The sequence below is a fragment of the Oncorhynchus tshawytscha genome, linkage group LG05 (genome assembly GCF_018296145.1).
Source record: "Oncorhynchus tshawytscha isolate Ot180627B linkage group LG05, Otsh_v2.0, whole genome shotgun sequence".
In the NCBI taxonomy this organism is placed as follows: domain Eukaryota; kingdom Metazoa; phylum Chordata; class Actinopteri; order Salmoniformes; family Salmonidae; genus Oncorhynchus; species Oncorhynchus tshawytscha.
Window position 1 is genome coordinate 83972418 of NC_056433.1, and position 13574 is coordinate 83985991.

The window sequence follows — 13574 nt, forward strand, 5'->3', positions numbered from 1 at the left end:
AGGCAGTTAACCCATTGTTATTGAAAATAAGACTTTGTTCTTACCTGACCTGCCTAGTTAAATAAAATAATTCTAGCCTGAAAGCTAACCCTCATTCTGGCTTTCACCAGCTGTCTTTCATCCTAGCCTGAGAGCTAACCCTCATACAGGCCGTCTTTCATCCTAGCCTGAGAGCTAACCCTCATACAGGCTTTAACCGGCCGTCTTTCATCCTAGCCTGAGAGCTAACCTTCCTACAGGCCGTCTTTCATCCTATCCTGAGAGCTAACCCTCATACAGGCCGTCTTTCATCCTAGCCTGAAAGCTAACCCTCATACAGGCTTTAACTGGCCGTCTTTCATCCTAGCCTGAAAGCTAACCCTCATACAGGCTTTAACCGGCCGTCTTTCATTCTAGCTTGAGAGCTAACCCTCATACAGGCTTTAACTGGCCGTCTTTCATCCTAGCCTGAAAGCTAACCCTCATACAGGCTTTAACCGGCCGTCTTTCATCCTAGCCTGAGAGCTAACACTCATACAGGCCGTCTTTCATCCTAGCCTGAGAGCTAACCCTCATACAGGTTTTCTTCTTTCATAATAACAACCATATTTGCAGCATAACATAGATTTTTTGGTAAAGTCCATGCTTCCACATCTCCCTTTTCTGGTTAAACATCTACAGGGAATATCAATGAAATAGCTTTGAAGATATCAACATCCTGCCCTTTTCCTCTGCATTTACAGTGTACGCCAACCTTTACAACAACCGTTATGACTACTAAAAATGTCACTGAAGTTACCAAGCAACACTGTGTATGATTACATTATTAAGTGGTTATACTCAAACATAAACTGTTGGAAAGTGATTATTTATCATCCTGTTATTGCTCATAACTGAGTCATCCTAATTAGAATCCATTAGGGATTATCAAACCTTTATCAGACGCCATGTTGAGATCTCTGTTTCCTCACCGGCAGTATTAACGTCTTGGCCTAAGGAATGGGGGAACTTCTAGGAGTTAAATAACCAGTTCTGCTGACGTAGATGTTCAGAGTGTAAGTGAGTCCATTCAGGAAGGATGTGAGCCATAGTAGTCAGTGCAGGCAGCCAACAGGAGTCTATAGTGTTGTTTCCCATCACACAGACAGACAACCTGTCTGTCTCCCTGTATCCTCATGACAACTTGTCTGTCTTCCTGTATCCTCATGACAACCTGTCTGTCTTCCTGTATCCTCATGACAAGTTGTCTTTCTCCCTGTATCCTCATGACAACTTGTCTGTCTTCCTGTATCCTCATGACAACCTGTCTGTCTCCCTGTATCCTCAAGACAACCTGTCTGTCTCCCTGTATCCTCAAGACAACCTGTCTGTCTCCCTGTATCCTCAAGACAACCTGTCTTTCTCCCTGTATCCTCTCAAGCTGTGCATATCCTTTAATAAAAATGCAAAAACACAGTAATGGGTTAGTCAAATTCTACACACTGTTATAACAAAACCTAATTCAATGAAATTAACTTGAAATAGAGGTTGACTTGACATAGTATATTTCTCAACTGTTTAGCTTACAAAATGATGACTAGTTAATAGTTTATACACCCCACTCTTCATGACAACAAATGCTTGATGTGGTGTTAGCCAGACATTTCAAAGGAGTGAAAGAGACATTTCAACACCAGCTCAGTATCTGTGAGTCTCTGCCCAGGCCAGAGGCTGTTGTTGATGTGAGCTTCCTGCTACCTCATGTTTTGTTTCCTGTTGCAGCCTGGGCTTTGGGCTCTGAGAAACCATTATCTGTCTGACCGACACAATAGGATAGAGTCCAGATATCTAAAAGAGGGAGGGAGAAAGAGGGAGAAAGTTTGCAAGTTGGAAATTCCAGAGTATCTGATTCATGCCCAGGCAGTATCATAACGATGAATTCCGGTCTTTGGCCGTTGTTGTAGTGTGGGTTGGTGTATATATATGTATGCACAGAGTACCAGAGAGCAGTATCATTTCATCCACTGGATAAGACATAGAAACATATCATTTGGAGATTTCCCTGCAAAAGAGCTTCACATTTTAATCTTACAATGGTAAGTACTGTTGAGATAATTGGTTTATGCCTTAAAATTAAGATGCACCAGTTAGTTTATATACATTTCAGACAGCCAATGCATTTCTCAGTCTGTAAGGTATTGCTTGATGTTGTCTCCACAGGACTTCTGCTCTGCATCACAGCAAACCAGAAGCCCCAGCTCATGGATCACCCTCATCCTCCTGTACTCAAGTAAGAAACACATTTCAATAGATCGATGCATTTCTAAAATCCCACTCATGTAAAGTCATTCATGTACTGTATTTCAATATGGACCTTTTTGTCATTCCTCAGTTGTCACCATGTGCACTAGAGTAGAGGGCTGGTCCTACCATCACTCCAACAAAACTATGAACTGGGACACTGCTAGAAAGTGGTGCACGGAGCACTACACTGACATGGTGGCCATCCAGAACCGTGGAGAGATCTCCCACCTTAACAGCATCCTGCCCAGGCAGACCAACTATTACTGGATAGGGATCCGTAAGGTGGACGACGTGTGGATCTGGGTGGGGACCAATAAGACCCTGACTAAAGAGGCAGAGAACTGGGCAGACGGGGAACCCAACAACGGGGGGAACAACGAGGACTGTGTGGAGATGTACATCAAGAGACAGGCGGACACAGGGAAGTGGAACGACGAGTCGTGTATGAAGAAGAAGACGGCTCTGTGCTTCACAGCCTCGTGTCAGAGCGACTCATGTTACCATGGAGAGTGTGTGGAGACCATCAACAGCCACCACTGTAAATGCTCTGAGGGCTTCTACGGAGAGCAGTGTGAACACGGTAAGCAAGCCCAGGATGATATAGTCCAAATATCTAATACAGGCAGTATGAAGCCAACAAGCCCAGGATATAGAAATTTTTTTTGATTTTTTTTTTATTTATTTCACCTTTATTTAACCAGGTAGGCAAATTGAGAACAAGTTCTCATTTACAAATGCAACCTGGCCAAGATAAAGCAAAGCAGTTCGACACATACAACGACACAGAGTTACACATGGAGTAAAAGGAGCAAAATAAATAAATAAAATAAAATAAATACAGTAGGGAAAGAGGTAGTTGTTTGGGCTAAATTATAGGTGGGCTATGTACAGGTCTAGTAATATGTGAGCTGCTCTGACAGCTCGTGCTTAAAGCTAGTGAGGGAGATAAGTGTTTCCAGTTTCAGAGATTTTTGTAGTTCGTTCCAGTCATTGGCAGCAGAGAACTGGAAGGAGAGGCGGCCAATGAAAGAATTGGTTTTGGGGGTGACCAGAGAGATATACTTGCTGGAGCGCGTGCTACAGGTGGGTGATGCTATGGTGACCAGCGAGCTGGGTACTTTACCTAGCAGGGTCTTGTAGATGACATGGAGCCAGTGGGTTTGGCGACGAGTATGAAGCGAGGGCCAGCCAACGAGAGCGTACAGGTTGCTGTTCCAGTTTCAACTGACCTGAGCCCTAGGACCATGCCCCAGGACTACCTGACATGATGACTCCTTGCTGTCCCCAGTCCACCTGGCCATGCTGCTGCTCCAGTTTCAACTTCCACCTGACTGTGCTGCTGCTCCAGTTTCAACTGTTCTGCCTTATTATTATTCGACCATGCTGGTCATTTATGAACATTTGAACATCTTGGCCATGTTCTGTTATAATCTCCACCCGGCACAGCCAGAAGAGGACTGGCCACCCCACATAGCCTGGTTCCTCTCTAGGTTTCTTCCTAGGTTTTGGCCTTTCTAGGGAGTTTTTCCTAGCCACCGTGCTTCTACACCTGCATTGCTTGCTGTTTGGGGTTTTAGGCTGGGTTTCTGTACAGCACTTTGAGATATCAGCTGATGTACGAAGGGCTATATAAATAAATTTGATTTGATTTGATTTGCAATGGTGGGTAGTATATGGGGCTTTGGTGACAAAACGGATGGCACTGTGATAGACTGCATCCAATTTGTTGAGTAGGGTATTGGAGGCTATTTTGTAAATGACATCACCGAAGTTGAGGATTGGTAGGATGGTCAGTTTTACAAGGGTATGTTTGGCAGCATGAGTGAAGGATGCTTTGTTGCGAAATAGGAAGCCAATTCTAGATTTAACTTTGGATTGGAGATGTTTGATGTGGGTCTGGAATGAGAGTTTACAGTCTAACCAGACACCTAGGTATTTGTAATTGTCCACGTATTCTAAGTCAGAGCTGTCCAGAGTAGTGATGTTGGACAGGCGGGCAGGTGCAGGCAGTGATCGGTTGAAGAGCATGCATTTAGTTTTACTTGTATTTAAGAGCAATTGCTGGGGGCAGAGGGTGGTCTATAGCAGGCGACAATTGAAGGCCACGGAAGGAGAGTTGTATGGCATTGAAGCTTGCCTGGAGGGTTGTTAACACAGTGTCCAAAGAAGGGCCAGAAGTATACAGAATGGTGTCGTCTGCGTAGAGGTGGATCAGAGACTCACCAGCAGCAAGAGCAACATCATTGATGTATACAGAGAAGAGAGTCGGTCCAAGAATTGAACCCTGTGGCACCCCCATAAAGACTGCCAGAGGTCCGGACAGCAGACCTTCCGATTTGACACACTGAACTCTATCAGAGAAGTAGTTGGTGAACCAGGCGGGTCAAGAGTGTCCCCCATTTGAAGAGGGGATGACCGCAGCTGCTTTCCAATCTTTGGGAATCTCAGACGACACGAAAGAGAGGTTGAACAGGCTAGTAATAGGGGTGGCAACAATTTTAGCAGATCATTTCAGAAAGAAAGGGTCCAGATTGTCTAGCCCGGCTGATTTGTAGGGGTCCAGATTTTGCAGCTCTTTCAGAGCATCAGCTGACTGGATTTGGGAGAAGGAGAAATGGGGAAGGCTTGGGCGAGTTGCTGTGGGGGGTGCAGTGCTGTTGACCGGGGTAGGGGTAGCCAGGTGGAAAGCATGGCCAGCCGTAGAAAAATGCTTATTGAAATTCTCAATTATAGTGGATTTATCAGTGGTGACAGTGTTTCCTATCTTCAGTGCAGTGGGCAGCTGGGAGGAGGTGTTCTTATTCTCCTTGGACTTTACAGTGTCCCAGAACTTTTTTGAGTTAGTGTTGCAGGAAGCAAATTTCTGCTTGAAAAAGCTAGCCTTGGCTTTTCTAACTGCCTGTGTATAATGGTTTCTAGCTTCCCTGAAAAGCTGCATATCACGGGAGCTGTTCGATGCTAATGCAGAACGCCATAGGATGTTTTTGTGTTGGTTAAGGGCAGTCAGGTCTGGGGGGAACCAAGGGCTATATCTGTTCCTGGTTCTAAATTTCTTGAATGGGGCATGCATATTTAAGATGGTTAGGAAGGCATTTAAAAAAAATAACCAGGCATCCTCTACTGACGGGATGAGATTAATATCCTTCCAGGATACCCCGGCCAGGTTGATTAGAAAGGCCTGCTCGCTGAAGTGTTTCAGGGAGCGTTTGACAGTGATGAGTGGAGGTCGTTTGACCGCTGACCCATTACGGATGCAGGCAATGAGGCAGTGATCGCTGAGATCTTGGTTGAAGACAGCAGAAGTGTATTTAGAGGCTAAGTTGGTTAGGATGATATCTATGAGGTTGCCCGTGTTTACGGCTTTGGGGAGGTACCTGGTAGGTTCATTGATAATTTGTGTAAGATTGAGGGCATCAATCTTAGATTGTAGGATGGCTGGGGTATTAAGCATGTTCCAGTTTAGGTCGCCTAGCAGCACGAGCTCTGAAGATGGATGGGGAGCAATCAGTTCACATATGGTGTCCAGAGCACAGCTGGGGGCAGAGGGTGGTCTATAGCAGGCGACAATGTGAGAGACTTGTTTTTAGAGAGGTGGATTTTTAAAAGTAGAAGTTTAAATTGTTTGGGTACAGACCTGGATAGTAGGACAGAACTCTGCAGGCTATCTTTGCAGTAGATTGCAACACCGCCCCATTTGGCAGTTCTATCTTGTCTGAAAATGTTGTAGTTTGGGATGAAAATTTCAGAATTTTTTGTGGTCTTCCTAAACCAGGATTCAGACACGGCTAAGACATCCGGGTTGGCAGAGTGTGCTAAAGCAGTGAATAAAACAAACTTAGGGAGGAGGCTTCTAATGTTAACATGCATGAAACCAAGGCTATTACGGTTACAGAAGTCATCAAAAGAGAGCGCCTGGGGGAATGGGAGTGGAGCAAGGCACTGCAGGACTACGATATAGTCCAATAATCTAAAACAGGCAGTATGAAACCAACTGCATTGTTCTTTTCTAAACGGTTCTGCACCGGTACCTTTCTGCGTTGTGTTCTGGTAAGGTGTAGGTGGAAGATAAGGCTCTGGACACAATTCAGATGGTTGTCTCTCTTTTAATGGCTGCATGGAATGGATACAGATACAGGGCAAACGTTACTGCTGCCATCTGGACTCCCATACAAGTATATGTGCCTCTCCTCATCACGCTCTGAGCAAACTCAGTAGTAAGAGTATCAACAAAAATACATTGTACAAAATGTGACATGTTCATGTTTTCAAAAGACTCATTACATTTTATAAATGTTGTACACCAATACACTAATAATTAGCCAATAAGTGCAAAATATTTCTTAGAGAGTGTACTATTGTACCATTATTAGCTGAAGCAAACTAATGGAGCAACAATGCCATTTTTTGACATGCCCGGGCAAGTAACAAAATGAGTGACAACAACGAACTAGGCACATTAAACATGAAATACAAAATGGTCACATTTCACAACACACCTGCATGGAATGGATACAGATACAAGGCTAAAGTTACTGCTGCTGTCTGGACTCCGTTAAAGTATATTTGCCTGATAAAAAGACAAAAGACAGCGTAGAAAACACACGAGAAAATCATTTTAAAAACTCACGATGTCTGTACCTGAAAGAGATCCTCTGCCGCCACAAAGCTAACGACAGTTGAGCTAGCCTTGCAAAGTTGCACTCTAACATTATCCCCATTCAAATGAATATATATTCCTATAAACAGTAATGCAACACTAAATCGGTGACGATATAATTTTTGCTTGACTTTTCTTGTGAATTTGTGAACATGTGCATTCCAAAGACCGTAACACCTACCTCTCCTCATCACGCTCTGAGCGAACTGAGGAGAAAGAGCCTGGCTCCCGTTGACGACATCACAGCATTAACACAATTTAGAAATACAATAAAATAATTCATTCTTGAAAGAAATGTAATATATCTTAAAATAACACATTAAAACACACTCAGGAATGGGATGCCATCTTGAAATCTCACAATCATTCCTTACCGGCAGTATTAACTTCTTGGCCTAAGGAATGGGGGAACTTCTAGGAGTTAAATAACCAGTTCTGCTGACGTAGATGTTCAGAGTGTAAGTGAGTCCAATCAGGAAGGATGTGAGCCATGGTAGTCAGTGCAGGCAGCCAACAGGAGTCTATAGTGTTGTTTCCCATCACACAGACAAGGTTGTCTGTCTCCCTGTATCCTCATGACAACTTGTCTGTCTCCCTGTATCCTCAAGACAACCTGTCTGTCTCCCTGTATCCTCATGACAAGTTGTCTTTCTCCCTGTATCCTCAAGATAACCTGTCTGACTCCCTGTATCTTCATGACAACTTGTCTGTCTCCCTGTATCCTCAAGACAACCTGTCTGTCTCCCTGTATCCTCATAATAAGTTTTCTTTCACCCTGTATCCTCAAGACAACCTGTCTGTCTCCCTGTATCCTCATGACAAGTTGTCTTTCTCCCTGTATCCTCAAGACAACCTGTCTGTCTCCCTGTATCCTCATGACAAGTTGTCTTTCTCCCTGTATCCTCAAGACAACCTGTCTGTCTCCCTGTATCCTCATGACAACCTGTCTGTCTCCCTGTATCCTCATGACAAAGTGTCTGTCTTCCTGTATCCTCACGACAACCTGTCTGTCTCACTGTATCCTCATGACAACCTGTCTGTCTCCCTGTATCCTCATGACAACCTGTCCGTCTCCCTGTATCCTCATGACAACCTGTCTGTCTCCCTGTATCCTCATGACAACCTGTCTGTCTTCCTGTATCCTCATGACAACCTGTCTGTCTCACCGTATCCTCATGACAACCTGTCTGTCTCCCTGTATCCTCAAGATAACCTGTCTGACTCCCTGTATCTTCATGATAACTTGTCTGTCTCCCTGTATCCTCACGACAACTTGTCTGTCCCCCTGTTTCCTTGTTACAACTTGTCTGTCTCCCTGTATCCTCATGACAAATTGTCTGACTCCCTGTTTCCTTGTTACAACCTGTCTGTCTACCTGTATCCTCATGACAACCTGTCTGTCTCCCTGTATCCTTTTTCAACTTGTCTGTCCCTGTATACTCATGGCAACCTGTCTGTCTCCCTGTCACGGTCCCTGCTAAAGCCAGTGTCAGTTGCTCTCACCCCAATGGGAATTTCTCCTTTGACTCGACGTGTCAGTATTCCTGTGAAGAGGGGTACCGGCTGAGCAGCTCCGGGCCTGTGAGATGCACAGCCTCAGAATCATGGTCAGAACAGCCTCCCACCTGTGAATGTAAGTATATCCTCTTATAAACCTTATAAATAAGGTGTTCTGGAAAGACTAATAACAGAAGAAAATAAGCTACAATTTGTCATAAACTTTTGATTTGTACTTTCTTTGAATTACTTCAGTGTCTTGCTATCGGTCTTTATACCAGTATGACAGCTTAGACCTCCTGTATTTCAGTTGTTGTGTATCTTGAGTAATGTCTTCATCGTGGCACATTTAGTCAGTTATTACGATCTGCCCTCTCCTCCCCAGTGGTCTTATGCAGTGAGCTGTATGAACCTGGGAAGGGTTCCATGGCCTGCTCCCATCCCCTGGGCTCCTTCAGCTACCTGTCCACCTGTACCTTTACCTGTGAGGAGGGCTATGAGAGGCTGGCCTCCAGCTCTGCTACCCTGCAGTGTGGAGCCTCGGGACAGTGGAACGACTCACAGCTGCAGTGTATTGGTGTGTACAGATACTGGATATCTGTAAACGTAGCCCCCATAACATGTTACATCAACTGTAGTTGCTATAAATATAAGAATGACACAGGACATTTTCCATTCAGAAATATCTAGGAGGGCAAATAGAGTTTTGTAATTGTATGACAGTAGAATTGTCTCTGGACACAGACTGACCACTGCACCACTCACTGTCTTGCAGCTGTAAGCTGCCCTACCCTCCAGCAGCCACAGGATGGCGCTATCAGCTGTGGAGAAGACTTCAACTATGGAAGCAGCTGTAACTTTAGCTGCTCTGAGGGTTATCTCCTCAAGGGGGCGATCACAGTGACCTGCACATCAGCTGCTGAGTGGAGTGAGGAGATACCACACTGTGAAGGTAAGGACAAACTTTTTTGCATCTTTAAAATAGACCTGATTTAAACCATTGTCTATATTGACAAGATAGACATATGACCACTCTAACAATGGAAAAACATGTCCAATATTAAGTAATTTTTCTCAAAGTTGCTGAAATGCTACGTGCGTCTACTTATATTAGTGCATTCGTAAAATAACATGTATTTATTTAACTTGGCAAGTCAGTTAAGAACAATTTGTTATTTACAATGAGATGCAGTGCCTTACACCGCTGCACCACTTGGGAGCTCCAAACTACCAGGGCCATAAACATAACATTACGAAACCTCTCTTCAATCAAATAAGCCTCACATAGCAAATTAGCAATGACATTTTTTGTTGACCAAATTCGACACCATCTCATTGACCTTCATACAAAATTTCCTCACTTCAGGGACTTATTTTCATAGACATATTTTGGGCAGAGTAAAACCTCTCACTTCAAATCTTCCTCTCTGTTTAAACTCAGTCAATTTACACACGATACTAAAACAGTATAGACTGAGTTTAAATAGAGAGAAAGTGGTGAAATGAGAGGTTTTACTCAGCCCGAGAGCACAAAATATTAAGAACACCTGCTCTTTCCATGACAAAGACTGACCAGGTGAATCTAGGTAAAGTTATGATCACTTATTGATGTCACTTGTTAAATCAACTTCAATCAGTGTAGATGAAGGGGAGGAGACAGGTTAAAGAAGGATTTTTAGCCTGAAGACAATTAGATTGTGTCTGTATGCCATTCAAAGGGTGAAAAGGCAAGCCAAAATATTTAAGTGCCTTTGAATGGGGTATGGTAGTGGGTGCCAGGCGCACCGGTTTGAATGTGTCAAGAACTGCAACGCTGCTGGGTTTTTCACGCTCAACAGTTTCCCGTGTATCAAGAATGGTCCACCACCCAAAGGACATCCAGCCAACTTGACAGAACTGAGGGAAACATCGGAGTCAACATGAGCCAGCAGCCCTGTGGAATGCTTTCGACGCCTTGTAGAGTCCATGTCCAATGAATTGAGGCTGTTCTGAGGGCAACTCCGTGGAGGGGGGTTACTCAATATATATATATATAAATATACCATTTAAAAGACGCTTTAATCCAAAGTGAGTTGCAGTCATGCGGTCATCCATTTTACCTATAGGTCTTATCTCCTTATGGATGTCTGCCACACACATGAGCTCTCCAACGACAATCATTTTCATTATTTCATCCACAACTGTTTGTTTCCTTTTGTGGTATTTTAATATACTAACCACTGTGTCCTTCTCTCAGCTGTCCAGTGCCCCTCTCCTGTGGTTCCTCTGGGGGGTCAGGTCAGCTGTGAGGCCCCCTCACATCCCTGGGGCTCTGTCTGCAACTTCAGCTGTGATGAGGGCTACGATCACCAGGGGGCCCCAAACATGCAGTGTTCACGGTCAGGGGAGTGGAGCGCTGAAACACCTACCTGCACAGGTATGTTATAACCTCTGTTACTCTCTCTGTGAGACACAATCAAACTGAATATTCTGTGAGACACAACCAAATTGAAACTGGAGACGACCAACTATTTTTGCTGGTCATCAGGACAATGTATGTTTATGTAGAGGTTATAAAGGCTTTATGAATGCATCATGAATGCATATCCTACATAAGGGGGCTACCAAAATTCGACCATTCTTGAGAGGGTTGTAATCAGTGATGTGACCAATCAGTTGATTCAGATTGTTTGACTGTTTTCCTCTGTTGTTCCTTGTTTCCTCCAGCCACACCTGAGCCTCCATTGAACCCCACTATCCTAGGCCTGGCAGCAGGGGGCGCTGTGTCATTATTTGTCCTGTCTCTGGCTGCATGGCTCCTCAAACGAATCAGACAGAAAGGTAAACACAGAAGAAGTCCCTTACACTCACAGTCATTGGCTAGGAATTAGAAAGATAAGAAATTCTAAAATATCTCTGTTTCTTAACACAGATTTGATTCAGAATGGCTTTTTCTTACTTGACAATACTCATCAATATGCTCTCCATTGCCTCCTTCCAGCTAGATCTGAACAGCAACTACCATTGAGAAACCTTTATAGACCTACAGGAACAGCATCGACAGCCTCATATAGAGTCCAACAACAACAGCAGGAACAACAACTGCCTGTATTTTTATGACAACTTGTCTGTCTCCCTGTATCCTCACGACAACCTGTCTGTCTCCCTGTATCCTCATGACAGCTTGTCTGTCGCCCTGTATCCTCATGACAACCTGTCTGTCTCCCTGTATCCTCATGACAACTTGTCTGTCTCCCTGTATCCTCATGACAACTTGTCTGTCTCCCTGTATCCTCATGACAACTTGTCTGTCTCCCTGTTTCCTTGTTACAACTTGTCTACTCCCTGCATCCTCATGACAACTTGTCTGTCTCCCTGTATCCTCATGGCATCTTTTTTGTCTCCCTGTATCCTCATGACAGCTTGTCTGTCTCCTGTATCCTCATGACAACCTGTATGTCCCCCTGTATCCTCATGACAACCTGTCTGTCTCCCTGTATCTTCATGACAACCTGTCTGTCTCCCTGTATCCTCATGACAACCTGTCTGTCTCCCTGTATCCTCATGACAACCTGTCTGTCTCCCTGTATCCTCATGACAACCTGTCTGTCTCCCTGTATCTTCATGACAACCTGTCTGTTTCCCTGAATCCTCATGACAACCTGTCTCCCTGTATCCTCATGACAACCTGTCTGTCTCCCTGTATCTTCGTGACAACCTGTCTGTCTCCCTGTATCCTCTCAAGCTGTGCATATCCTTGAATAAAAATGCAGAAACACAGTAGTGGGTTAGTCAAATTCTACACTGTTATAACAAAACCTAACTCAATGAAATGCACTTGAAATAGAGGTTGACTTGACATAGTACATTTGTCAACTGTTAGCTTACAATATTATGACTAATTAATAGATTATACACCCCATTATTCATGACAACAAATGCTTGATGTGGTGTTAGCCAGACATTTCAAAGGAGTGAAAGAGACATTTCAACACCAGCTCAGTATCTGTGAGTCTCTGCCCAGGCCAGAGGCTGTTGTTGATGACTGCTTCCTCAATCTTTGTTTCCTGTTGCAGCCCGGGCTTTGGGCTTTGGGCTTTGGGCTCTGGCACCTACTCAGAGACGCTCTTATCTGTCTGACCGACACAATAGGATAGAGTCCAGATATCTAAAAGAGGGAGAACGTTACCAAGTTGGAACTTCCAGAGTAGCCTGGAATGAATGATGAAAGGTTTCTTTGGCCGTTGTTGTAATGTGGCGTGTGTGTGTGTGTATATTATATACACTGCTCAAAAAAATAAAGGGAACACTAAAATAACACATCCTAGATCTGAATGAATGAAATATTGTTATTAAATATGTTTTTCTTTACATAGTTGAATGCTGACAACAAAATCACACAAAAATTAGCAATGGAAATCAAATTTATCAACAAATGGAGGTCTGGATTTGGAGTCACACTCAAAATTAAAGTGGTAAACCACACTACAGGCTGATCCAACTTTGATGTAATGTCCTTAAAACAAGTCAAAATGAGGCTCAGTAGTGTGTGTGGCCTCCACGTGCCTGTATGACCTCCCTACAACGCCTGGGCATGCTCCTGATGAGGTGGCGGATGGTATCCTGAGGGATCTCCTCCCAGACCTGGACTAAAGCATCCGCCAACTCCTGGACAGTCTGTGGTGCAACGTGGCGTTGGTGGATTGAGCGAGACATGATATCCCAGATGTGCTCAATTGGATTCAGGTCTGGGGAACGGGCGGGCCAGTCCATAGCATCAATGCCTTCCTCTTGCAGGAACTGCTGACACACTCCAGCCACATGAGGTCTAGCATTGTCTTGAATTAGGAGGAACCCAGGGTCAACCGCACCAGCATATGGTCTCACAAGGGGCCTGAGGATCTCATCTCGGTACCTAATGGCAGTCAGGCTACCTCTGGCGAGCACATGGAGAGCTGTGCTGCCCCCAAAAGAAATGCCACCCCACACCATGACTGACCCACCGCCAAACCGGTCATGCTGGAGGATGTTGCAGGCAGCAGAACGTTCTCCACGGCGTCCCCAGACTCTGTCACGTCTGTCATGTGCTCAGTGTGAACCTGCTTTCATCTGTGAAGAGCACAGGGCGCCAGTGACAAATTTGCCAATCTTGGTGTTCTCTGGCAAATGCCAAACGTCC

At 44.5% G+C, this 13574-nt stretch overlaps 1 protein-coding gene across 1 annotated transcript in view; it reads left to right on the top strand.

The window, feature by feature from the left end:
• LOC112251671 (P-selectin-like) overlaps positions 1–11606 on the top strand; it is a 65351-nt gene extending 53745 nt beyond the window's left edge. Inside the window, exons 19-23 of the mRNA XM_042322731.1 lie at positions 8802–8993; positions 9192–9368; positions 10653–10832; positions 11123–11236; positions 11397–11606. Of these exons, the coding sequence (XP_042178665.1) occupies positions 8802–8993; positions 9192–9368; positions 10653–10832; positions 11123–11236; positions 11397–11515 (782 nt within the window). The 3' untranslated portion in view covers positions 11516–11606. The remainder of the gene's footprint in view (positions 1–8801; positions 8994–9191; positions 9369–10652; positions 10833–11122; positions 11237–11396) is intronic.
• The last annotated feature ends 1968 nt before the right edge of the window (positions 11607–13574 follow it).